The 27,110-nt window shown below is 43.0% G+C and overlaps 2 protein-coding genes across 5 annotated transcripts in view; one reads left to right on the top strand and one right to left on the bottom strand.

The window, feature by feature from the left end:
• Positions 1-20,831, top strand: LOC144717661 (uncharacterized). Of its 4 annotated transcripts, none has more exons than XM_078593193.1 (11): positions 1-94; positions 257-359; positions 2,063-2,184; positions 4,410-4,544; positions 6,314-6,368; positions 9,998-10,221; positions 11,503-11,604; positions 12,384-12,516; positions 13,687-13,785; positions 15,427-15,570; positions 19,705-20,831. In XM_078593193.1, the coding sequence occupies exons 2-11, from the start codon at positions 282-284 to the stop codon at positions 19,798-19,800; spliced, it is 1,188 nt and encodes a 395-aa protein (XP_078449319.1). In that variant the 5' UTR covers positions 1-94; positions 257-281; the 3' UTR covers positions 19,801-20,831. The 4 variants fall into 4 exon arrangements, with proteins under 4 accessions (XP_078449319.1, XP_078449318.1, XP_078449321.1 ...); XM_078593192.1 differs by having other exon boundaries at positions 11-94; positions 260-359; XM_078593194.1 differs by lacking the exons at positions 1-94; positions 2,063-2,184 and adding an exon at positions 1,666-1,981 and having other exon boundaries at positions 278-359.
• LOC144717660 (uncharacterized) overlaps positions 19,727-27,110 on the bottom strand; it is a 23,809-nt gene continuing 16,425 nt past the window's right edge. The window contains exon 2 of the mRNA XM_078593191.1: positions 19,727-25,258. Within this exon, the coding sequence (XP_078449317.1) occupies positions 23,949-25,258 (1,310 nt within the window). The 3' untranslated portion in view covers positions 19,727-23,948. The remainder of the gene's footprint in view (positions 25,259-27,110) is intronic.

Here is a 27,110-nt window from a genome sequence, read left to right as displayed (position 1 = left end):
CACTGGAATTCACGAGGAAGTCAAGTGACGCACCTGCCAAGTCTCTTCTCCTGCGTTGCTCCGACCAACACACTTGTGAATTGAGCACGTTAAGGTAAGGAACACGTACAATGTGATTTAATGATGTATCTTCTAAACACGCAAGACCAACATTTCAATATAGTACGCAATATGCCGAAATGTTCACGGTGCCTTAATAAAAAATGTTTAATCATTCCATAATGTGTTGGATTTGATCAACTCGTATTTTCTCCAGCAGTTATTTGCACACGTTTTGAGCGATGGCTTTGCCGAGCATCTTGATGAGTGGCAATTTATGGAAGTCCCCACCTCAAGACCAATTCATCTTCAGAAAGAAGGTGAGTGCCCGATGGCATCGCTTACTGACGGGGCCTTGGAGCATGATTTATACTGCTCGGCATCAATATATGCTGTAGGTTTACCTTGCTGCGTGAAGGAAGGTATTCTATGCGGGCAAATTAATCGCTTCAGACCACACGCATACTTAACACCTACTGAGACTGTCGGGCGATGGATTCGTTAATATTTATAAACACAACAACTAGTTTTTATATACTCGTGTGTGTTATACTTGTCTCACGAGTGCAACGTGTTATGTATACACACATTTAACAGTGCCTCATACAAAGGGCACAGATCCAATCAATTTTTATTTTACGTACCAACATCGCTATGGATACACATCTACATTTAACAGTGCATCATGCAAAGGGCACAGATAATTAAATATTTATTTTACGTGCCAACATCGCTATGGATACACATCTACATTTAACAGTGCATCATGCAAAGGGCACAGATAATTAAATCTTTCTTTTACATGCCAATATCGTGTATCCATACTATTCATCTTCTGTAATCTGCACTGATGTTTTACTTTAGCGAGGGCAATATTGGCACGTTAAATAAAGATGCATTGATGGATCTGTGCCCTTTGTATGAGGCACTGTGGCATACGTGTATACGTAACAGGCATCATCAGGCGATCAGGAGCTCAATCCCAGCGAAACGTTATACCCAATTGTTAAATGTTTGTGGCTTTGCTCTCCAGCACACCGGTGTGCCGAAACAACGCAAATTGTCGTGTCTGCTCACGCGACAGCTTCATTAATTTAGCCGAGTCGGGTGGAGGAGGGTCCACGACACACACTGGCGTGCGTACGTCTCCACAGTACACGCGAAGACGCTGTCCGTGAAAGCTTTTGAGGTTGTAATATCCATCGTGTGCACATGCTCACTCAGAAAGAAAACTCACATCGGTGCACTTTTAGTACAAGAATGCTGTACATAAAATGATAACTTATTGACTCTGCACAGCTGTCCTTGGAACAAAACCGTACACATATGTGTCGGTATTTTTTTTTTGCGTAATCTTGTCCTGTGTTGACATTAAATCGTAAAAATAACAATTTTCAAACGGGCTTTGAAGAGCACATGTTTCCAATCTGGTAAATCGTGCATGCAGGCTGCTTCATGGCAGAAAATGTAGAAAATCACCACCAAACAGTGGCTTTAAAAATACATTTCCCTTTAACTCCAGTGTGGGCACACACACACACACCGTTATGAAACGACTAGTCAAAGTTGACCATATGAGCGAGTAAATTAACTTGTGTATTTAACGTCGTGCTTAAATTATTCCAGGTCTGTCCGGGTCTGTAACCTGGGGAAATATTTCTGCATCCGGCACATTACATCCAGTATACCTTTCAGCAAAGTTGTGGCTGCTCGTCACATGCCTAGTCCAACAACAACCGCCATTCGCCACTAAGTGGCGGTGATTGCACCGCGGCGCTTGTGCCAGGCTACGTGCACCTTTAAGGCCACGTGAAGTGTTGAACGCCCGCTGGCAGGAGGTCACGGGTGCCATGGGTTGACTGACTTAAGATGACTGGCCGATGTACCACTCGTGTCCCCTACTGTGCCTCGTCCATTCGAGCTGCGACATGGAAAATATTCGGTGAGAAATTAGGCCCTGATGAAAAGATAAGATTCGTATGCTGATGTACATGTAACACGTGTTACACTGCTTTGCATGCAGGCGAGCTGGAAAAACAGGTACTTTGTGCTTCGGGACTTTGGTTATCAGTGCTTGCTGGAGTATTACGAGAGCGAAAGCCACTACGTCACCAACCAACCGCTTGGAATCATTTCCATGTCAAGGTTTGGAGCCGACACACGTCAATGCCAGGCTGTGTCCATGCATTGTGTACATTCACACAGTCGAGTATAGCAACATTATAAAAACACTGCTCTCGTGGACTCCAATAACCAGTTTAGTCGGTTTAAACACACAACAAGATGCGTTAACTACGGCAGATGGTGTTGATACGGTTTATTGAGAAGTGGTAAAGCTTAAATAGATGGTGATCATTCCGTGACGGCTTGATATGATTTACAAGCTGGAATTGGGTATTATCGCAGCACGTTTTCGATTTCTAGAAGACCTTGATTTTCCTGACTGCAGTTTGAAGTTAGTGACACGTCTTTAAAACAATATATCTGTCGAGTGATTCATTTCGGTATTTGGCAAACTTATTCGTTTTAGGATCATCCTGAGTTTAACACGTAGGCTTTCGCGACCAATATCATCCATAATAAAGGTTTTTTTGCGGGTTAGATCGTACTGAGATTGTAAATGTTGTGGCTTGGCTCTCCGACACACCGGTGTGCTGTACTAGTGACGAATTGGTATGTTCAGTTTACGTGACAACCCTCACTCGTTGGTTGTTTCGGGTGGTGGCGGGTCTTAACGACACATTCATATATATACGCGAAAAAACCGAGCTCAAGCATTAAGGCCCAAAACACCAAGTGTCCAACAACAGACAACACTATCAAAGTTATAATAGATAAGTCACCATTTTTCTTTAGTCCAATAAAGATACAATCTTCCTCCATCCATCACACCCTACCCCCCTATTCACCCCTGTTCACTTCGTAACACAATTGATCTTTCTATGGTTCTTGTGCAATAAGTATGGAGCGATGGCTGTGGTGTTTTCTTCCGAGCGTTCCAATAAAAGTATTAATGGTCCCTTAGGTGACGCCACAATCGGGCGCAGTTTAACGTCATAGTCAGGACAACAAAGCAAAATATTTCACAATTCACCTTTGAACCGTTTAAGGGCTTGGCGTACTTCCCCTGACATTTAACATTCTGACGTCCTCATCCTTCTTACCTCAATGTGTACGCATGCTGTGGATTAACTGTATTTTTGTCACAGGCATTTTTAAGTGAATATTTAATACGATCCAAGTGCTCTGATCCGAACATATGGATTGCAATGACCTTTATATTTGGAATCAGCGATGGGACAGACATCGATGTTGAATTCAAAATGGTGCATTCTTGTGACCTATTTCAAGAGAGATTTCAATTGTTATTATCTGTATTCTTAAATAATTTCCACCTGACTGATCAGTGCGGCATGAATTTTAATGTCAATTCATTTATTTAAAGACCTGGAAAGAGCACTTTGATACCATAATGATCTTTTTCAAGGCAGACCTAAATGAAATAAATTCGTTATTACAGCATAGGTTTTAACACTGCATTTTTTTTTTCTATTATCATTTTTATCATTTTTATTATTTTTTTTATTTATACCTACGTGACTTTAACGAAAAAACCTAAGAGTATGAATCCTTGCAGTCGCGAAAGCTTCAAATCTAGAAGCTTCAAATCTAGAAGAACATATCTGTTTAATATTCTAAGGTTTTCGGTAAAGTCACGTAGGTAAAACATTAAAATTAATAATAGTAGAATAAAAATAAAATACAAATAATTTTTATTTTACTTTTATTAATTTTAATTTTTTACCTACGTGACTTTACCGACAACCTTAGAATATGAATCCTTGCAGTCACGAAAGCTTCAAATCTAGAATAAATATCTGTTTATGGCACACAACTTGAAAGCGCAATGAAGTAATGTATGTTTCTCAAGGACAATTATTGAAGGCAGACTGACACCAAAATACTAAAACAGAGATTTGAGCGAGAGCAAGCAGCCATGCTTTTGGAACATTTAAAAAAAAATAAACAGCATGCCGGTGTGTTGAGAGAAGAAAGTTTTCAATCGTTGCATATTATTGTAACATGTGGATTTAATTAACATACATTGACAAATAAAGATGAACAGTACACAAAGCATGTACAGATGCATCCTGAGTATTACACTGACATACATACAGAAAGAGGAAACACATAGATCAGAGAACAAAGAAATACATTTGTGGCCTTGGGCAGGACAAATCACTCACCAAAAGAATGATGGCTAAGGCCTCTGCGTTCTGTATTACCTTTTCACTGATACCTCGGCGTAGATTGCCAACGCAGAAACAATTCTCCACTGATGTATTATCTGCTGTGCTATTAATGTGCAGCGTTGAAAATATAGAAGTCAATCCGGAGCAGAACCCAAAGTGGTCGGCTGTGAAGACCATGATGCTGCACGATCCAGGGGACGCCGTGTTGTACTTCCAGGTCTACAAGCGTCAGTACTTCCTCGTTGGCAGCAGGTAAGGAGGAAACGTACTCGTAAAGATCCAACATAGCTATGAAGAAACCAGTTGTATGTGAACTAAAATAAAACTGTAAATAAGTATGCATAATGCTTCTTGGGTAGGGTTGCCACCTCTTTGGTTTTCCAGGAATGTTAATTTTTTTTTGACGGAACTGTCTTTGGAAATCTGTAAGTCTTCGTGTGACGTAAAAAGTCCCAGTTTTTGCCAGTTGCATAATTATAGTTATGAGACACCACTCGAGGCAATTTCTGGGTCGTGTTTGTACATCAGAGGAGGCAACTCTATTCCTGAGGCAGCATCAACATAATTACACTTCCATTTTTTTGGCTGCAATTTTTTGGAACCTCACAGTTCACTTGTGGGTACCTCACCCATACAACGTTCGGCATCGTTAACTCTGTATGGCTGCTGGATATGCCTAACTGATTATTCCTTCTGTGGGTGAAATTATTTTTAGTCTTGATAATAATGCTATATGAAGTAGCATCAACGTTAAATTAAAAACTGGTTCTTGTGACTAAGATTCAAATATATTGTTTAAGCACTTGCAGTACATGCTCAAATGTAGCATCGTAAGTTAGAATACATAATGGTGAGCTTTCCACCAATCAGAGATTAGCATGTTAAAGGTAGATCGCCAAGCATCCTCCATTAACATGCTAAGGTGGTTATGTTAATCTATTACATTAACATAGCTACCTTGGCGCATTCGCCGTGTAGAAGGCTCGGCGATCTTGCATTGACTTGCTAATTTTTGCCTGGCAGCCCTCTGATTGGTGGAAACCCCACCACCGCCGCAGTCGCTGCCCACCACTTGCATTGGCATTGGCTGCTGACATTTGGGCTACGCCCATTTCAAACCTTTATAAGCAGTTGTCTTTAGAAGCTAACCCCCCTTTCCTGAAGACGACCACTTGTGTTGCGATCGAAACGTCGATATTTTTTGTTCTTTTTTTCTGGCTATGTGGCTTTACCGAAAGACCCAAAGAATATGTATGAGGTTAACAGAAAAATAATTTTAAATGTTGGTAAGGTCAAGTAAATGAACTTTTTGTTCAACATGTATGAGAAGCTTGACAGAAAAACTATTTAAAATATTGGTAAGGTCAAGTAAATTTACTTTTTGTTCAACATGAGAAGCTTAACTTGTGACAAGCATTAGATGTTGTATCGAGTACCGTACTGCATATGTTAGTACAACTAAAGCACTTATGGACAAGCAGGTGAGATGAAGTGAGATTTGCAAAAATCAATCGTGCACTTTATATAGTAAAGAACAGGGTGGCTATTTGCTGACTGCAATAAAACACTTGGCCCCACTGTTGTGTGGCAGACGGCGTCTCCCTCAAATTCACTCTGAATAGTCGAATGGGCAGCAGGATGGCGCAGTGGTATAAGACTTGTCACTCGTAGCAAGAAGGGACCTAGGTTCAATAGCCTACTCGGGTGTTTTTTTCTGCTTGGCATTTGCACGGTCTCCCCGCGATCTCCATGAGTTTCATACGGGTTCTCCCGTTTCCCTCCCATAGCTAAAACAAAAAGGCAATACACACACACAATGTTACCGGCGTTGACCAAACATCCCAACGCTTAGAAATAACTCAATTGGAATACACGTGGCAATATCACCAGTACAGCCAACAACGTGGCAAGACCATTGTGAAAAAAATTTCTGCTTTGTGGTGCATTCACGTCGCAATCTCTGTGTTAGATTTACCAATCGCTCACCCAGTGAGTGGTATCTGTTGTGACATGCTTCACAGGAGGGACATTGATAAGTGGATGCAGAAACTAAAAGAGGTCCGTGCGCCGCTCCATGTAAGTGCCACAAGTCTACGCACACTACGCACAGTCGGAGGAGGGTTTGATTACGCCGAGCTAGCTGAGCGTGGCAGCTGCTCAGGTTGTGCTCAGGCTGGAGTCGTGAGTGGCGGCTTGGCTTCGGCCAATGGAGAGTCGCTGGAGAATCAATAGCAGCAAAGTTGGAAATGAAGTAACAAAAAAAACCAACACGTAATGTGTTCAGTTTTCCATGAATGAATGACAAAGTCAGAACAGGTTTCGTAAATGAGTTTTTTTTACTTTTAAGTGAATCTGAATTTCTTACGCAAAGTACGTAGCCAACCGTGCTAATCCGAGGTCCATGATGCGTGTCCTGAGAAAGAGAGATACACACGGCCTAGATATATATCTGCAAGCTAATAATCATTGTTTGTCTAAATCAGGGGCGGGGAACCTTTTTTTCTGCCAAGGGCCATTTGGATATTTATAACATCATTCGCGGGCCATACAAATTGATCAACTTAAAAATTAGCCTGCTATATTTGGTCAAACATTTAATTAACTCACCCCTAATGTGATGGCTGGAACTGCTTCTCCTTGGTAAGGAGTGTGATCCATCTTCTTGGTTCTTTCGGTAAAGTCACGTAGAAGGGAATGGAAGTATATAGTACGGTATAGACGCGTGTGATGTAAGAGAATAAAGTTTAGATGGAAGCATATTATATAATTTTTTACAACGTAGAATTTTTCATGTATTACTTACTGTTAGTAACTCAGCTTATTGTAGAGTATAGTAAGTTTACTGATGATGCTATGTAGTTTATACTTTAGTTTGTCATGCAGTTTATACTGTAGTTTTTTACGTGGTTGTTTAGTAACTACAGCTACATACTATTAACATTCCTTTCCTTTGTTAATGCTCCCCCCCTTCCCCCCCCCCCTTTGATGCTGCTAATCCTGCATAATGCACGGGCATAGTATTGATTTGGAACCCCCCCCGCCCACCTCCTACGCATTTTCCATATGCTGAATTCCTCTTGATATGCAAATTATTTTGTTTAGGCGCTCTTCTTCCCACCTCCCCCCCCTCTAACCCAGCTTAAATATACGCTCCAAGCTTGGGGTGTTTCATTCTTCGCCTGAGGATGGCTGCTTGCGTTGTGGCCGAAACGTCGTGAGAATTGTTTTATTATGTTTTATTTTTATTATTTTATTACTTCCCTTCTACGTGACTTTACCGAAAGAACCAAGAAGATGAATCCCTGCAGTCACGAAAGCTTTAAATCGAAAGGAGTGTGATGTTAGCTGGTATTGATGATGTTGCTACTCGCAACGGCTTTTCCAGGTTTGCTCCGAGATTTATTGAATTTCGAGTCCCGCCTGCGGTTGCCTTGGCAGGGCCACACCAAATGATTTCGCGGGCCTTATACGGCCCACGGGCCGGACGTTCCCCACCCCTGGTCTAAATATACACAGTATACGTCTTTCAGCTTATGGAGTATTATACTATGTTAGAAAGAAAAAAAATTGCTGGGTGGAGGGAGGGACTCATGGTTACGTCCAAGGGACGTGCGGTCTTCGAGTATCAAACAATACAAATAACAATGTTCAGCTCTTTATCAATCTACTGCTGGACGAAGGCCTCTCGACACCATGTCAATCATGGTGGTCGATTGGGTTTTTGATCATTCTTCACCACGCTGGTCAGTGCAGGTTGGTGAAGGGGTACCACAAAAAATTAACCCGTAAAAACAAAGTTTTTCACTATAAATCCTTTATATGCGTGGCGGCTAGAGTCATCTCGTCCTCTGGCTTGAGATGGCTGCCACCTATGGGTCAGATGATTGCCTGCCACCATTAAGCAATTGGTAATTAAATATAAAAAAAGTTTTTCCTAAAAAGTGTAAACATTTGGAAAAAAAATTTCACGAAAATTAATTGTCACGCACAACGAGTCTGTGTGCAAAATGTCAGCTCGATTGGATCACGGGAAGTGGGTTAAAAAACGACCGAAAGATTTTCACGGTCGTAGGCGCGCAAGCAAGCAAGCAAGTGAACTTAATATAAAGGATTTAAAAATGGGCCAGTTCAGACGTCACTCGCCACACCGATGTCAGCCACAGGCAGGGAACAAACTCAGGTTACAGGGTTCAGAAGTGCTGTGCGCAAACCACTGGCACCACCTTGAGACCCCAGACTATATAAGAATTTTAAAATGGATATTCAGTCTGGCTATGGAAATGTCAAGAGTATTTGATGCCATGAAACAATGTATCAAAGATTTCAACTTCTAAAATGTACCCGTTAATTGCATGTGTTTAAACTCTGTGCATCAGCACATGTACTAAACATTTAGCACAGCTATAGCGATGTACAGGTGGCAAATTAATGATTTAGCAGTCAACATACAACTGTGTATGAATTATATAACATTCAGCACAATTATATGAATGTTGGCAGTCAGGTGCATATAGGGTAGTCATCAAATCTTTAAATGACAATAAAAACCCATCATAACACAAAAATAGCACAATCTGAAAATCCATAACTTTCAAACATATCGCAGACACGTGTACAATACAGGGTGTTCAAATAAATAGACCCGATTTGAAATCGCTATATCTCTGAAACCACGAACCGCCCATGAATGAAACTCTTACCACTTGAAAGTTCGGGGCGTAGAGTTTCAAATGATTACTGCTCGATGCCTCTCCCAGCGCACAAACAGCCCCTAGCCTCAGTCATTCGCAAGATGGTGACCCCGCAACACAAAGGGGCGTTTTGCCTTCTGCAGTTCAGCAAGACTGAATCCGTAATTGCGGTGCAGCGTGCGTTTCAACGGCGTTTTGGCATTGATCCGCCAATGTCAAAGTGCATGGTGGCACAAAAGACCGTGTTTCTGTGCCACCATTAGCGACGAATTTGGATGACCTCAAAAACAGAATCACGGCAGCGGTGAATTCAGCGAAAGAAGACACTTTGAGAGGCGTTTGGGACGAATTTAACTATCGTCTCGATGTTGTCCGTACAGCAGGTGGAGGGCACATAGAGCATTTATAAAATGGTTAGTAAAACTTGATAACTCATTTAACCGTTTGTAACTGTTTGTGTAATTGTAACATGCTGCCATCGTGAAATATACTGCTTTGAAATGGGTCCATCTTTTAAAAAATAACACCCTGTATTATAACTGCAATGCAGTTCTTCAGGAGATGTTGATGGTTTATTACAAAATGTACAAATGTAAAAATGTACACATTTGTCAACATGTTGTTTGAAACATATGGCAGTGTGACAGTAAAGCCATAACTAAAGCAAGCATGTATAGCCTTCGGTTTAAATATGACGGTTCATGAACCAGAGCAAAAATTGGTACCACTTAAGATAGCAAAACTGTATTCGTACCGATGCATTTATATGGATAATGAGAGTCAATTATGTCATAACCCACCCATTATCACATAATTCACCTTTGTTGGTCACGTAAACAATTTGGAACCACTCAACTTCTGGCACCACAGGTGGTACCAACAAGCAAAATGTCTATTCTGGGCTCATGGACAAATATGGTGGAAAAGAACTAGTTGCCAACAATCACATCGTGTAAAAACCATGCAAACATTAACAACGACGCTTTTCTCCGATTTACTTTTCACAATTATAAGCCCATACGCTACAATGAAGACACGAAGGACAACGGAATCGGCATCCTGTCTAAACCAAGCAACCAATCATTCCCCGCGTGGTCAATGGACAAGCTCAGAATTGATAAGGAGTTTGCAGCAGGCCAGCCAGAACACACCAAGTCGTCGAGCCCAATGGAAGCCAGCGCTGCTGCTGAGCAGCATACCAGCCCCGGACAGTCATGGAAGGTTTCCGACTGCTACAGGTGAGGTGATTTATGGGGTGGCGACACGGCCCAGCGGTGGAGTAGCGTGTTTACCACTGTTGTACATATATATGTTGAACTTCTTTCACACCGTACATAGCCAACTGCGCTAATAGGAGGTGCGGGGAAAAGACAACGAACTAAACACAAAAAGCAGTTCTAAATAAATTAGTTTTCAATCTAGATTCAAAAGTGCATAGCTGCCGTTGCTTCCGACTATCTGAAGGAAGAGCATTCCAGACGTCCCGCAGAAGAAGCACATCTGAAAGCGTGCGATGCAGTGACTATGTTTGTTCGATGGTTAGCCAAAATCTGCTGCAAGGATGACCGGAGTTCTCGTGATGGTTTATGCTCCTTGACGAGATAAGCAGGGTATTGTGGCTCACTTGTGGCAAGCGCTTTGTGTGTAATGAGTGCGACTCTCTAATGTATCCGTCGGCAACTGGAAGCCAATGCAGCTCGGTGGTGCACTGGACGGACACGGTCAGATCCTGCAGTACCCGTCACAACACGTCCTAAAGAATGTTGTACACGTGGCTTGCGGGGACCCTCATTCAGCAGTCATTGTTCCATCCTTTGAGTCAGGAGACACTCTTCACTTTTGATTCGAAAAAGCAAACACACAAATAATGACCAGGACCTGTAATAGATGCACGACACATGCAAATTGTTCTTTGTTTTTGTGCGCATTGTTTTATTTCCAGCCCTTTATCAGTCCACTGCTGGATGAAGGTCTCCCCCACATCGTGTTTGTCACGGGCGTTGTTTGACCAAACTGCTTTACCACGATGGGCAATGCGAGTTGGTGATGGGGGGGGGGGTCGCCCAGGAGAACCGATTCAAATGTCACTTCTCGCTGACGTTAGCTTTGACCAATAATCAAACTCAGGTCGCTCGGATTCATTGCACACGAACCACATGGCTTCCGCTCCCTGTCACCATTTATACTTTTTCAGAATGGATTTGTGTTGTTGTTTACATTTAGCACTCTACAAAACAACGTGACCCACGAAGCGTGACATTTTCAAATGTACAATCGGTGATCGAATGTTGACCGCCATGATTTTGTTCATTTGTTAGGCCTTTCTTTTTTTGGGGGGCAGTGGGGGGACTCTTTTATTGGGTGAAATTGTGAACAAATCGTCTCATCAGACATTATTACATCGAATCGGCATAACCATTGGTTCGCTGCAGCTGAAAGACCCATGCTCGTGAGACTGCTAAGTCGTTAACATGCACACGCACAACGCGTTTTAAATATTGTATTTCTCTGTCCCACAGGCAGATGAAAAAGGACCAGACTGCACAGTTGATCACTGTGAAGGTCAACCGCAGTGATGTCCTTGACAACATGTCATTTTCTGAATACAATGGCAGAATATAGTAAGTTGATAGGGGCCGTCCATAAATGACGTCACGCACCTAGGGGGGGGGGGTGTTGATAAATATGACGTCACATCAAAATGCGCAACTTTAAATAAATATAGACAACACGTTCTACTTAATTAAATAGACTTTTTAATAAATGTTGTCTCCTACAACATCAGAGTGCAGCGCCACATTAAATACGCACTACAATGACAATAGTTTAAAGCGATTTGAAGCATGTTTTATTTTGGGGTTGGGGGGGGGACAGAGCTTTGTGACGTCATATTTGAGGGGGTGGTCTGACCTTTTGTGACGCCGTGTGACGAGGGGGGAGTAAAAAATCGTCCAAAATCGCGTGACGTCATTTATGGACGGCCCCAATTACCTCCATAACGTCTGTCATGAGGGTTGCACTGGGGGAACCATACCCAGCTGGGAGATGAAAACCGAGATACACACAGAGACACGGAGATACACACAGAGAGACACGGCCAGCACCACGCCCGGCCGCCTTTATCTCCCCAGTGGCGATGTTTACACACCGCACCATGTACTCATTTGAGGCTGAGTCGACTTAGAGGAGGGCCGGGACAGATTCAGGTAATCGTCAATGGTGTTGGCCGTGAATTGAATCGGGTCGCCGGGTTCAGATTGCAGTGCGCTAACCCTTCCACACACAGACACGGAGATATGCACACACAGAGACACAGATTGACATCACCGTCAGTTTGTTTAACTTTTTAAACCTCGCCAAACAGGTATTGAACTGTATATCTCTGTTGTGGTGTGCGCAGCATTCTGGTAATCGGAGAGGCATCAGAAATAAAGGAACTGCACTTTGGTGATGAAATTCTGGCCGTGAATGACCTTAGACCCAGAAACGCCGGAGACATAAAGCGTTTTACATCCCAGAGCATCAAGGAGGAGGTATGACTTTTGTATCCACTCCAACTGCTATAACATTGTTATTAACGTTAAAGTTAAGCATAGTCATTGAAATTATACCTTTAAAGGCTGTAATATCATGCACATTATTATTATAATTATCTTTATTTACTGAAGAATGCCTCGCTGAGCCACCCGGCATTTGTCCAGGAGCGTCCTACATTGGGATGTTTGGTCTATGCCATGCATGATCAGATTATGTATTTATACTGGAAGACTCCTATGGGGCCGTCCATAAATGACGTCACGCACCTAGGGGGGGGGGCAGACATTTGTGACGATGTGTGACGAGGGGGGGGGGTGAGATATGTGACGTCACATCAAAATGCGCAACTTTAAATAAATATACACAACACGTTCTACTTAGTTAAATATACTTTTTAATAAATGTTTTCTACAACATCAGAGTGCAGCGCCACAGTAAATACGCACTACAATGACAATAGTTTAAAGCGACTTGAAGCATGTTTTATTTGGGGGGGGGGGGCAAAAGAGTCCAAAATCGCGTGACGTCATTTATGGACGGCTTCTATGAGCTATACAGCTCTTTCTCACATGTCCAGTAGGGGCGGTTCAGAAAGTTATAACTCACATTTGTCAATAACAGTGCGGCCTTACAAACAAAAAGTATACAATAGGCGACGTTTCGGGCAATGGCCCTTCTTCACAGCACATAGAAGAGCCAGACAGGTAGCGCGTGTCCTCTCCATGTGCTGTGCAGAATGGGTTTTAGAAGTTGGGAGTGATGTGTGCATAATCAAGGCTCCCCCATAGGTTCCATAATCCATCACTAAGATGCACTTCCGTGTCTGACCATCTCGTGGCCCAAGGCTACAACGCCTGGTTATCCCCAGGCAATCTCGCCTTCCAAGAACTAAGTAGGTTATGCTGCCTAAATCGGACAAAAATTGTGTGCATTCGTGTGATACAGGCATTGGCCACATATTTGATTTTTCATTTCTTCTATCTGGCATATGGGACATCTTGTGCATTATCGTGAATTGTAATAGCATTTTCACATGTACAGTATATTGTATTGTGTCGGTTTGAACAAAATTAGCAGAAATGTCACGAATCAATTTAATCTGGGCCAACTTGTTGTTTCTTAATTTTAAACGGTGAACGTTTGTTTGTTGATTTTGCACAATGAAGGTCGCAGTTTCTGTGCGGAGAGTACCACAGGCCGTGATAATTCAGCTGAAAAGACAACGCCAAAACGATCCGTGGGACTTGAGAGTGGAGGGAGCCAAGGTGAGCGTGAGCGCATCTTTTCACTGCATCCACAGGAACAGGTGCCAAGAGCTGTGAGTGCCCTCTCATGATTACTCAGCGTTGGCCCGAAACATCAATTCTCAAGCTCACCACAGTACACAAAGCAAAGAGGGGAATACATCAAATGTATTATTAAGAGGTCAGTGCAGATGTTCACGCACTGAACTTGCTACTGTGTAAATTTTTTTAATTAATAAAAGTAAAAAAAAAATAATAAAATAAAAATCACGACGTTTCGGAGGCAACACAAGCTTCCGTCTTCAGGTGGAACCGTCACAGCACAAATAGCTGTATCAAGTGAGAGAAATTCCAAGAAAACAGTCCTTGTATATATCCTGGTTGAGGGTGGGAGGAGCCAAGGTAGGCCCTGAATATTATTTTTGTGAGGTTCGGTGCGGCTGAAGCACGCTGTTAGGAATGAATCCTTGCAGTCACGAAAGCTTCAAATCTAGAATTGCTACTGTGTGCCACCGGTAACCCAAGTTCAACTCCTGGCCGTGGCTAAAGACAGCGGCAAGTGTTATCTGCGCCGGTGCCTGGCCCCCATTCACCAACCTGCACTGACTAGTGCGGTGAAGTATGGTAAAACAACTTATATGACCAACATGAACATGGGGAGCCTTTGATCCAATTTTGATTTGAACAAGGCCGTAAATTATAATTTATTTGTGTGATCGTATCTTTGCGCGATGCAGAATATCCATGCAGTGTGCTGAGTTATCGTGTGGCTAGAGCACAACTGAAGATCACAAGTTCAACTTTTGGTCGCAGATCCACTCAGCTCTTCATTTCCCTGGGGTCAACAAAATTAGTTTCCTTCCTGTGACGTCAATAGCATCTGTAGTGCCTCTCCCCATGCCATGGAAATGTAGAATTTCCATCGCTAAATCAGTGTTGGGAAATAGAGAGGGGCAGTGCCTCATAGTTGGTTAAGCAGGAAACCACTAACTTGTTGTAACTAATCAGTTTTACATGAGCGTTGTTGTAAAATATATAATTATACAGTTCAGTGGGAATCCTATCCAATTGGTGTGGGGTACTAAGTACGAATCCGAGTCGCCTTGTTCGTCCGCACATTTACTACTTTTACGTGAGTGGCAAAGCGCGAATAAACACGGTTTATAGGAAGATATCGCCGACAATTCTGGTGACTTCCTCTTATCCTAAATTATGAAGGCTTAGATAATGGGAAGCATTTAGTGCGAAGAAAAGAGAAAGAGGAGTTTCGCTGTGCGTACAGTTGTGTATGTACTTGTGTACGTGTACGAGCACACGCACCAGCGCCCACTCACAGCACTTGCTCCTACATTCTACAAGAAAAGTTAAAATTAGCCTTTGTATCTGTGCCTTGTCGAAGACAAAATTGCGCAGTTGAGTGAAAGCTATTGCACTTACTCAATCAGTTGAGCGCCATGCGCCGGCTAGGGAGACACAGTCGTTTAATCACAGAGTACATTCAAATCGATAGAAAAGAGCAGGTGTTTGACCTGGTCCTTTCCCTGCCATTGATTGAATATAATGGGCGACAGAGCAAAGCTGCAGGGGGTCAAGAAGCGAGATTGTTCCACATTCAGTTTCCCTGCGGAGAAACTTGTCACGTTTTCTTTTTCCCCCGGACAGGTTCTGAGCATCAACCCCGATATGATCGCCGACAAGACAAAGCAAGAGGACATTTCATTTGACGGGAAGCTGGGAGATTTCTGGCAGCTCACAGAGGTCAATTTACACCCTCTTGACATCCTCAAGCCCAAGAATGAAGTGAAGGTAATTTTACTGGTAGCAAACTGGTTCGATAACTTCGATTTAAGGTTTCTGCAGCCTTGATTGAAACTCATTTTTAAACTTTATTCTGGTTCTGACAGCGTGTGGGACTTCATCACTTTTGTAGCCTTCACGCGGCACAATGAGAAATCATGACCAATGCCATCATCAACCCAGCAGCCGAACATCGATCTACAATATTCAGCTCTCCAGAGCAGCAACGCAAACCACCAGTTTTTGCCTAAGTCGCCCTCCTTTCACCAACCACTCCTAATTCGCAATTTGCCTTTGTGAACCATCGAGACCAGGTGGAAGGAGGGCAACAACTACTGTTTGGTTTTTTCGGTAAAGTCACGTAGGTAAAAATAAATAAATGAAAAAACAACTAAATCATCAACACAGCAGTCGAACATGACTTTACCGAAAAAAGTATGAATCCTTGCAGTCACGAACACTTCAAATCTAGGGCAACAACTGTCTAGTAAACATCAAATCCAATTCTAGATTTGAAGCTTTCGTGACTGCAAGGTTTCATATTCTTAGGTTTTTTCGGTAAAGTCACGTAGGTAAAAAATTTAAATTAAATTTAATAAAAGTAAAATAAAATAAAAAAAAATAAAAAATCACGACGTTTCGGAGGCAACACAAGCTTTCGGCTGTGACAGTTCCACCTGAAGATGGAAGCTTGTGTTGCCTCCGAAACGTCGTGATTTTTTATTTTTATTTTATTTTACTTTTATTAATTTTAATTTTAATTTTTTACCTGCGTGACTTTACCGAAAAAACCTAAGAATATCAAATCCAATGCCAAGGTTAGCTCAACATCGGCATGTTTCCTGGGTCATGATCAAGTCCCAGAGGCAGTCATGCCCGTGTAAAGTTTAAAACGGAAAAAAACAGATTCGTGTTGACATATTTGGAAAGGGTCTTAAGTCTTTATTCAAATCGTGCATAACGTCATGGATCGCATACGCACTATGCAGTTTACACGCCAATGTTTTATTGACGTAATGTTTGTATGCAATACAGTAAAACAGCGCTAAGCCAGACACGGCTAAGATGGGATTCAGGATGAGCCGGAAAGATGAAGAAAAATGATTACATCTTAAAATAAACCGGATCATTCCAACTTATAACAACTATCGCTCTACGATTTCAGTAAACATGGCAAAGTTGGGTCACCGTTGTTGTCATTGTGGTTAGACCCAGAACCGGCCCTAGACCTTTGGGGGCCCTAAGCAAAATTTGGTTGGAGGCCCCTTTGATGTATGATTTTTTTCACCCACTAGCTAGCAGTGACTCTAGGGGGCCCTCTGCTGGCCACGGGGCCCTTTGCAATTGCAAGGGTCGCTTAGTGGCTGGGCCGGCTCTGGTTAGACCCGTTGGACAAACGTTGCCACAGCGTTTACTGGGATCTATAATTGTTTACTCGGTTATGATATACAGCTCCATGTTAATATAGCGCCCGTGAGATTCAGCCTCTTGGGATTTTTGTTTGTTTGTTTAAGAATCAGCCTCTTGTTTATTAAGTTTAAGAATCGGCCTTCCTCCTCTGCTTTGTGGTGTTGGCATTGACATGGATAAAACCGTACCGTACACGATTAAAGATTTGTAAAGCTCAATTTAACAGTGAATATTTTGTTATTTGTTATCAACTTACTGCATGTTAAGTAAATGTTGGGTTTAAATTGCTTGTAAATCTAATTTCACGGTAATGATATAGTATCTAATTAATAGCAGCATTCCGGCAGAGGTGGGACAAAGTCATTGTTATGCAAGTCCAAGTCGAGTCGCAAGTCATCAAATTCATGACTCGAGTCTGACTCGAGTCCAAGTCACATGACTCGAGTCCACATCTCATAGGTGGGACAAAGTCATTGTTATGCAAGTCCAAGTCGAGTCGCAAGTCATCAAATTGATGACTCGAGTCTGACTCGAGTCCAAGTCACATGACTCGAGTCCACACCTCTGCATTCCGGGCACTGCCATCATGATCGTCGCTCCCATAGAGTATTCTGGCTTCGAGAGGGTTTGCCATCCTGTGGTTTAAATGACTTCACTTAAGTGCTGTACACGTATAACATGCTTACCCAGTAAACAACGGCATGTGGTTGGAACCATTGGGCTAACGTTGTTCTGATGTTTCATGTTTACTGAGTAAATAGAACAGACGTGTTGAGACTGCATTTGTAATTCTATTGCATATCGCAATCTGTTCAGAAGCTAAATACCAATGTTGACGTCTGCTAACTACATTAGAGAGTTCGTGTGGTTTTGCTTGCTCCGTTAAAGGAGCGCAGATGTACAAGTAGTTCACTATATGCTCCAGAGTTGTGGTTGCAGGGTCACAGTCGCACCACTATCTCTCATTTTCCATTCATGAAGGAGATGTGCGCATCGGTCTGTTGATGTTCTGATGCAGTTGATGGTTACACCCAGTGTCTTTGAGGAGGAATGTCAAAGGGTCTCGAATGTGGTGTTTATTCTGGACGTTCGCGTTGTTCCACTCCGTTGGCCAGTGTTCTTCTGCACGTGGGTGAAATTCTAGGATGGTAACACGTGGGTGTATTCATATGAAATGCACTCTTTGCTAAAACATGTCTCTTCTTGGTTCTTTCGGTAAAGTCACGTAGAAGGAAAGTAATAAAATAATAAAAAATAAAAATAAAACATAATAAAATAATTATCACGACGTGTCGGCCACAACGCAAGCAGCCGTCCTCAGGTGAAGAACATGTCTGTCGATAAGACAGAGTCTGAATGACAAGTCCTAGGCTTGGAGCGTCTATTTAAGCTGACTTTACCGAAAGAACCAAGAAGATGAATTCCTGCAGTAACGAAAGCTTTACATCGAAAACATGTCTCGTCAAATATCCAAATAAATCTCGCCGAGTCTTGGCGGGTTGAGTTTTGTTTTTTCTTCTTCTAGAAATCCCCGCTCTAAGATGTCGCACGACACGTGACAAAAACGTGTACAAATGAGAACCGGCTTTCGTGCATTATGCAAAACACCAGCATTTGCTGAAAAAATGCAGTGGTCCTATTATCTGAGGTCACTGAACATACATTTCAGCTGATGTGACCGTCATACAAAGAGAGACGACCACAATGGGATTATATCCTAGTCCCTAAATAAGTATTTTGCATGTGGAAGGATAACGGAAGTACCCAGAAAACAAACACGCGCATACTGTGTTTCCATAAACATATGAAGCTCAGCGACCTGTTTGCTTCACTGCCGGCTTCCGGCTGCCTCACAACCCTTTGTGCACGATGAATTCCAAACAAACAAACCTACCATCCCCGCTTCCAAAGCGTTGATTTACACACTGAAGCCGCTGTGCTGATGTTGTTAATGCCAGTCATGCCAACTGCGATTTTATCACTATTTTTCATGGCTTTTTGTGTTTCCCCTCCTGGCAATTTTTTTGTCAAAGCCACCACTGGAGGGACAAATTTAGTGCCATTTACTGCAAATAAAATGATGTCTGATTCGGAGGGCTTCCAGCCGTGCCAAAGATATTGTATCAGTTTACAATGATTAATAATCATCATCAGCTATGGTCAATCCGCAGCTGGATGAAGGCGTTCCCAATGCGTGTTGATCACATGGGCTTTTGATTATACTTCACCACGCTGGTCAGTGAAAATCTGTGTATTGGTAGAGACCCAGAACTGGCTCGGATATCGCTTGCCGCTGATGTATGCCGTGACTGGGAATCGAATTCGGGTAACCGGATTCATAGTGCATTGCACGAACCGCTGCACGACCACTCGTTACTATTTGTAATAAGATGTTCTGTTGCGTGTAGCAATATGTTCAGGAACTAATGCCAATATTGAGGTCTGCTAGCCACGAGAGAACTTCAGGAGAGCGTGTTTAGTTTTGCTATTAGTTTGTTGAAAGAGTGCAGACTACATGCGTTTACTGTCTGGTCCATAGTTTAGACCGCATAACCACAACAGCACTGTAGAGGTAAAGGGTATGGTGACATTTTTGACTTTAGAGGCGGTGGCAGATGCAAGGGAAGTCTAACTAGTGACTCTTTGATGTTCGTTTGGCGACTTTCTGCTTTATGAGAGTTGCTAACGCTGCTTTAAGATCCCGACGTGCTGTGTGTGTGTGTGCACGCGCAGGATCTGAAAGGAATGCTGGGCACAAAGCTGGAAGCGTGGCTCGTGCTTCATCGCGCGAGGTTCATCCGCGATCTCATGGACGCAGGGATGCGCTGAGAACTCCGCCTCGTGCATCGGTTTAGTGACGCAGTGTGCAGCATCAATAACATAGGTGCCGGCAGGACATTGCACTCCTCTGGCGTGTTGCTTCTGTTTAGATGAAATGCCAGCATTGTCTGATGAAGAGCAAGGAGTACACCACGCAAATAAGTCATATATTTCCAAATATCGCCTCTATATTTTGCAAGTTGGTCTCTTTTATGTGATATTGAGCTTCTTGTGAATAATAATCAATGTCGAAATAAAATGCCAACATGGTGAACATTCATTCTCACCATTGTCTTTGACTGGTCGCCTGTTTAAGAAAATTTGTCAAAGTTTTTGCGAAGGCACCACCTTATAAGACATTTGCACACGTAAAGCTCAAAAATAATTGCATACATTTTATGCACAGAACTTTGTTGCATTCTTAAAATGTTGCACAACATCCAATGGTAAACACTGCAATTTATTGGCTTCCATTTTGCAAGAGTAATTATAGTCAATCGTGGCCTATTGTAATAAACCTTAATGAAATATCGTAGGAAATATAGGCAAGGAGTTGGTGCCTCCCCAGGCTACGAATACCAAAAAAATATACTTTAGAGGAAGAATACAAAAGTTTAAAAACCTAACCTGGTAAAAACTGATGGCACCAGCTTGTTTTAATGAATCCTCTCCCAGGGTTTAGAGTGTAACATTCCCACCAAGTTGAATTTTGAGCTTCCATGATAACCATCAACGCCATATAAAACTAATCAAAGTATCTTTGCCTACGCAACACTTTCTTTCGTGCGTTTCAGCAAATTTGCATGTTGCAGACCAATGTGAATGGGAATTTTGCGATTTGGCACTCAACTTGTGGAAGAGCTTTCCCAGAGATTATGTATGCATCCACAATCAATTGAAGACTAAGTTAAAGCCATTTTCAGATAGCCTGTGAATAACTTAAGAGAAGTACAGCTTAGCTTTTTCGATACTGTTGCCATTTGTTGCATATGTTGTGTGTACTGTTGTTTTTATATTGTAATTAAAGTAGTCTCCAATCACTTTCTTCATGAGCACTTACCTCAAATACCCCTTTGTGCTGGCAACTCAAGATGTACTGCATGGGAAGGGTGGTATAAATGAGACATTGTGATAATGAATATGCAGATTAATTTTGCCGTTGCTGCATTCCATGTTAAATCGAGCAACAGACATACTGTTGTAAGCGACTTTATTTCAGTTTTGCTGGACAGTTTAACATTCAATTTCTTCATCGCAATCACAATAAGCACGGTTCAACAACATATAAATTTGGTCATAATGGTCTTCGAAGACATTATTTGAAAATAATGACCATGAGAAGTATTTTCAGCCTCTTTGAAATAGAATGTAAACATATACCGGTCAAAATGTCACATCATAATGCGCAGGGCACACAGTGTGCTTTACTGAATGGCAAACGAAACAGGGCTATAAGTAATGCAAGCATTCAACTAAATTAGGCTGATGGATTTCATTAATTTCTATTCTTATTATGGTTTTCTGGGCGTATGTAGATTTTGATAAACATCAACTGAGTTAATGCAGGACAATTTACGTAATTTTGTTCATGTGATAAATGTTTTTTTTAGATTGAATGTTAAATGTAAAAAAGATGCTCTGTATAGTGTGTGGACGTCCATTGGTACCAAGAATAAATAAGCAAATCTAACAAATGTTGTCATTCGTCATGACAGTAATTTACACATGCAATGAATACGTTAACAATGTACTTTCTGGGTTGAAAGTCTATCTATATATATAAAAAGAGGGAAATTTGTGATTATGTGTGTCTGTTCCAAATGTTTAGCGGACTTCCCGACATGCAACAAACTTGAAATTTGGCATGTGGGTACTTTCCAGACTGTACACCATGCAAACATTATTAAAATAGACTTTTTTTGGGGGGGGCGGCATAATGCATATATTTTGCACGGCAAGTGAGCTGTGACGTCACATCAGTCATGTGACCCGTGTGGAAATTACAAATGTGTTGCAGGTCTATGGCGTTCTTCGCGCACCATTGCTTGATGATTTCAGTCGTTTACTGCCGTACGCACCCTGAAAGTTGCGTGTGTCTGCAGCAAGCGCGTCTATGTGTACCTATGGACGCGCGCGCGTTTGTGTGTGGGTGGAGCGGTGGTGTAGTGGTTAGCGCGCTTTGCTACGAACCCGGCTACCTGAGTTCGATTCCCGCACACGGCCACCACCGGTGACGATTATTTGAATTGGTCCTGGGCTTCCCCTAGGTCGACTCAGCCTCAAACGGGAAACTGGCGTGGTGTGTGAACATTGCCACTGGGGAGACAAAGGCGGCCAGGCAAAGCCCGGGACTTGCATTCGGAGTATGTTTTAAAACTCAGAATTCGTTTTATTTTTGACTCGTAATAATGTTTTATTTTTAAATCAAGCATAATTTTAAGAAGTTTAACCATCTATGCCCATGTAGAAACATTATCCATGTAAGTTGTATTTGTCAATACGATTATGCACAATTATGCCCTACACAGCCCTAATGCAACAAGAATGTGCTTCAAATCTTTCTGAAGAACAAAACATTTGTGTAAGCATACGTCCATGTTTACACGGGGAGAGTGGTGGCTGGTGGCGATGTTAAAATATCAAAATACGGGAGGTTCGGTCTCCCTAGATCACAGGGATAATGAATGCGAGTCTCCTGCCAAATTCGGGGGTTGTAAACATGCAAGGGGTTATGGCACATGAGTTAGTGCACTGTGTTATGAACCCAGCAACCCGAGTTGGATTCCAGGCCACGGCCAATATCAGTGGCAAGTAATATTTGAAACCGTCCTGCCCCCAAAACCCCCAATCACCAACCCACACCCACCAGTGTGGTGAAGTATGGCCAATCTATTTTCTTGGCTGATATGGCATGGGGAGAAATGCATCCAGTGGTGAACGAAGGATGATCAATGATAAACATGAGCGTACATGTTTAACAGCGGGGTTCTGCAAAGACAACTTACAAGTCACACACAAAGCATACTTTATCAACCATCATCACCATCATGCTGGATGAAGACCTCCCCTCGACATCCCACATGGTACTTTGACGTCACAGTCTATCTCTTGTTCATTGAGCTCATCACTCCAACTCCGCAGAAGTAATCCTCTTGGTATACTTTAACACATGTCCTCAAACGCCCTGAATTATTGTTGCCATTGCTTTGTGGGGAAAAAAACACAAGATCATATGAGCATCCATATATAAATATGTGCAACATATCTGAATATGTGCATATATCATAGCAATGGCATATATGAAACATTAATATGTACAGATTTTCGATTTAATGGAAAAGGCTAAATATAATACTTTGGATTCCAAACTCATTCATAAATACAGGCTTGTCTCGCTTAACAAGTGTTTTTTTCTATTACAATTCACTTTCACAAGCAATTTGAATTGAGATCAATTTGTTCGCAAAACGACCGTTACTTATTCAGGGCCACCGTCTCGTGTTCACATGCATTGTGGCTCTTGAAAAATTGAGGGTTTTTTTACTGACCCCTGGTCATGACCATATGCTTTGGACAACATCTTCATGTCACAATATTTCATGTTGATTAGAGTTAGATTAGAGAGCCATTCAATGGCTTGAGCAGGGCTGAGTGAATGGCTTCAGTTCTCTCGATTAATGATCTTGGGGGGAAAGCCTCAAGATACTTTTTTTTAGAAGGCTCCTGCCACGTTTCTTTTGCAGTAGGGGGCGATGTCGCGGTGTGTAACCCAAATGGAGTAATTTGCAAGTATGTGGATGTTCGGCCAATATCAATTGCATTGTATATATGTGTAGCTATGTGAGGAAACTGGAGAAATCAGAGGAAACTCATGCAGAACATTGCGAAATACAAACTCCACACAGAAATGCACCAGTCATGAATCAAACCCAGGCCCTTTTGCTGGAAGGGACAGGTATTGCCACTGTGGCACCCTGCCTCCGTAACTTGAAATGTTCAGATGCGAATCAACATTGGCCATTGCTTTCCTGGGAAGGGTGAAGCTGGGGAGGTTCTTGCATTGGACTGGAGAAAGGAGGCGATTATTCACAACCTGGGTGCTTGCCCAGGTCCCCTTGCCATTGCTCCCTCCAGCGCAGGGCGCGTGCGACCTCCACTCACCGCCTGTGCTGCCCAAGTGCAAAGTGGCAGTTGAAGTCGTAGCGGTCGTGACAGCGGCGCCCGCACAAGTTGCACCAGAACGGGTTGTCGTGACCGTGACAGCCCATGTGAATGGTGAAGAGCACATTGTCTGGGAACCATATGCCACAGTGTGGGCACGTGTGGCCATCCACTGGGGCTCCAGGTCCTGGGCCAGGAAACCTAAGTGAGGAGTGGGAGTTTGGAAGGACGGACCTGGACACGTGGGGCACAGACAGGATGACTGCACTGCTGCTGCTGCTGCTACTGCTGCTGCTGCTGCGACTCCTCAGCGTGTTGCCTTTTATGATGATTTCCCTGTCGCTCGATGGCCTGTGCAATGATGTTGAGCACTCGCTGCCATTCTCTGCTGGCTCCATCTTGCCTGTGTATGATGAAGATGTGTGGGGCGAGCAGGATTGTGAGTGGCAACGTGGCTCTCTGTGTGTTTGATGCTGTGGTTGCTTTTCTGGGTAGGATTGATTTGGGGAATGCTGAGTAAGGCTGTACGAGGATGCAATCACGGGGCTTTTAGACAGTGCCTCCAGGTTGTGTGAATTTCTTTGTGTTTGCTTATCTTTCTTTTGCGATGCCAACTCATCAGCGTTGTATCCCTGAATGTGCTCTTCAGTGTCACTGTGAATTATTCCATAATCATTTCCATAGCCCACCTCATCAATGATCCTGCCAGTCTTCCAACAGATCACTTTCTGGCTACATTCCTCGATTCGCACTGCACGAGACCCACAATCCACTTCCAACCCCAAACCGGAGATGTGCTCCACAGACATGGATGGCTGGCCAAGCGGACGCCCGTCCAACAGATGGGCAGCAGCAGCAGCCCCACCATCTGAAATCAAACCGTCACGTCGCAGGTCAGGGGTCATGTCGCCACTGCCAAATGTCCCCACGGCGTCGGACGTGCAACTCACACTCGCCACGTTCAAAACGCTTCTGGTGCACTTGGTGCCAGCCCACTGCCCTCCGCCGTGGCCGGCGATTCGATGGCACAAGCTGATCTGCGGCGAATGGTGGGTCCTGTGGACGAACCCCACCGACGCCATCCGGCCCCGGGCTCCTCCTCCTCCCCGGAGACCCCACGGAGCCGACCCCGAAGCCTCGTGGCGACGGCGCCGGTGGTGCGACAGGTTGCTGCGGTCGCCGCAGCGGAAGGAGCAGAGGTTGCACTTGTAGGGCTTCTCCCCCGTGTGCGAGTGCGTGTGCGCCTCCAGGTGGCGCACGTACGCAGAGGCGAAGGGGCACAGCTGGCAGCGGAATGGCTTCTCTCCTGCGCGCCGCACAGCCGGGCAACGTGATTCCCTGGGGCGAGTTCTCTCATTGAGCACGTACGTTCAGCTGAGCTTTATTTTGTTAAGGTTTGAGCAACGCCTTGCTTATTGAAATTAGGGGTTTCTCTGGATCCTTGCGAGCAAAGTAAAGTATAAATTTCGATTTAAAGCTTTCGTAAATAGGCTAAATTCCTCTTGATATGCAAATTATTTTGTCAAGACGCTCTTCGCCCCTCCTTTCCAGCATAAATAGTCGCTCCAAGCCTGGGGCGTGCCATTCAGACTCTGTCTACGTGACAGACCTTTTCTCCACCTGAAGACGGCTGCTTGCGTTGTGGCCGAAACGTCGTGAGAATTATTTTATCATTTCCCTTCTACGTGACTTTACCGAAAGAACCAAGAAGACAAAGTAAAGTAGTAATCCTTAACGAGCAATTGTAAATGTTGTGGATTTACTCTCCAACACACCAGTGGGCTGAAGTAGTAACTCGTTGGCGCGTTTTATACTCTTTGGTTCTTTCGGTAAAGTCACGTAGGTATAAAATAAAATAAATTAAAATGTAGATTGGCGCGTTTTGTTTCTGTGACAAACCTTACTGGCTGTGTCGGGTGGTGGAGGGTTACGACACATTTATACTTACGCGATCTAACCCAGAAACCTTCATAATGAATGAGCATTATTCATTGTCATCATCAGCCATTGTCTATCCACTGCGGAGTGAAGGCCTCCCCGTGCTGTTCCACGATCCATCTCACTCCTGCACGTACACCGATCTCATTGCTCCATCGCCTCTCAGGCGATTCCCTACTTTGGCTGCGATCCCATCACTAGTCTTGTCCATCGACCATCACCCCTTTTAGCAACGTGTACTGCCCTAGCTAACGTTCCATAACTGTCAATATGATGACTGATTTTACACTTGTTCCCTGGTCCACATGTTCCTATTTCTATCAGTGGAATTCCATCGATGCGTGAACTCTAGCATTTTTTGCACACTTTCCAGATTTTGTAAAATTTTCTTTGAGCCATAGGTAATTTTCAAACATCCTTTGTTAGATCAACATTGATTACAGCGTTGATTATGAAAGCCAAAGAAAATGGTTATTATTCCCCACGAACTTTGCTTTTGTGACCAGGACAGTGATATTTTGAAATTTACCTATTTTCAATGAGAAAACGTGGTGTGCATTTGTGTCATTCCTTCACGTAAAGTCCTGGTCACAAAAGCTAAGTTTATGGGGAATAATAGCCATTTTCTATACTTTTTAGGCATAAGCAATAAAAAACATAACACTTACTACGCAGGAATAAAAATCGTGTTACATAGTGAAATCATTTCCATGAGATTAATACTTGCTCTACAAGGTTATCCCCATTTAGTGCAAGTATTTAGGTCAATCTCTTATCGCGCTCTCTCTCTCTCGCACATTGTTACTACATATGGACAATATCCCTTGACACCTTCCAACAACCTGACCATGCTTTCTCATCACAGTATGCATATTGCAGTTAAACTTGTTGCACGAGAGAAATAGCATCCGGTACCCAGCTTTATTTTTGTGATGTTGCATTGTTGCCAATAACATCCAATACAATCAACAGCATTTGTTTAACCAGCCTGACTGCTCATGAAACCCAAAAGGTTGAAACCGGTACAGAGTTTGCTTGCTTGAGGAACTGCCGCTTGATAATGTTGATTCTAGATTTGAAGCTTTCGTGACTGCAAGGATTCATACTCTTAGGTTTTTTCGGTAAAGTCACGTAGGTAAAAAAATAATAATAAAAGAATAATAAATGAAAATAACTAAATTAAATCACGACGTTTCGGAGGCAACACAAGTCTCCGTCTT

Source organism: Lampetra planeri, chromosome 4 (genome assembly GCF_965212315.1).
Source record: "Lampetra planeri chromosome 4, kcLamPlan1.2.h2, whole genome shotgun sequence".
Lineage (NCBI taxonomy): Eukaryota > Metazoa > Chordata > Hyperoartia > Petromyzontiformes > Petromyzontidae > Lampetra > Lampetra planeri.
Note: the sequence above shows the minus strand (reverse complement) of the source record. Positions and strands in the feature narration are given on the sequence as shown.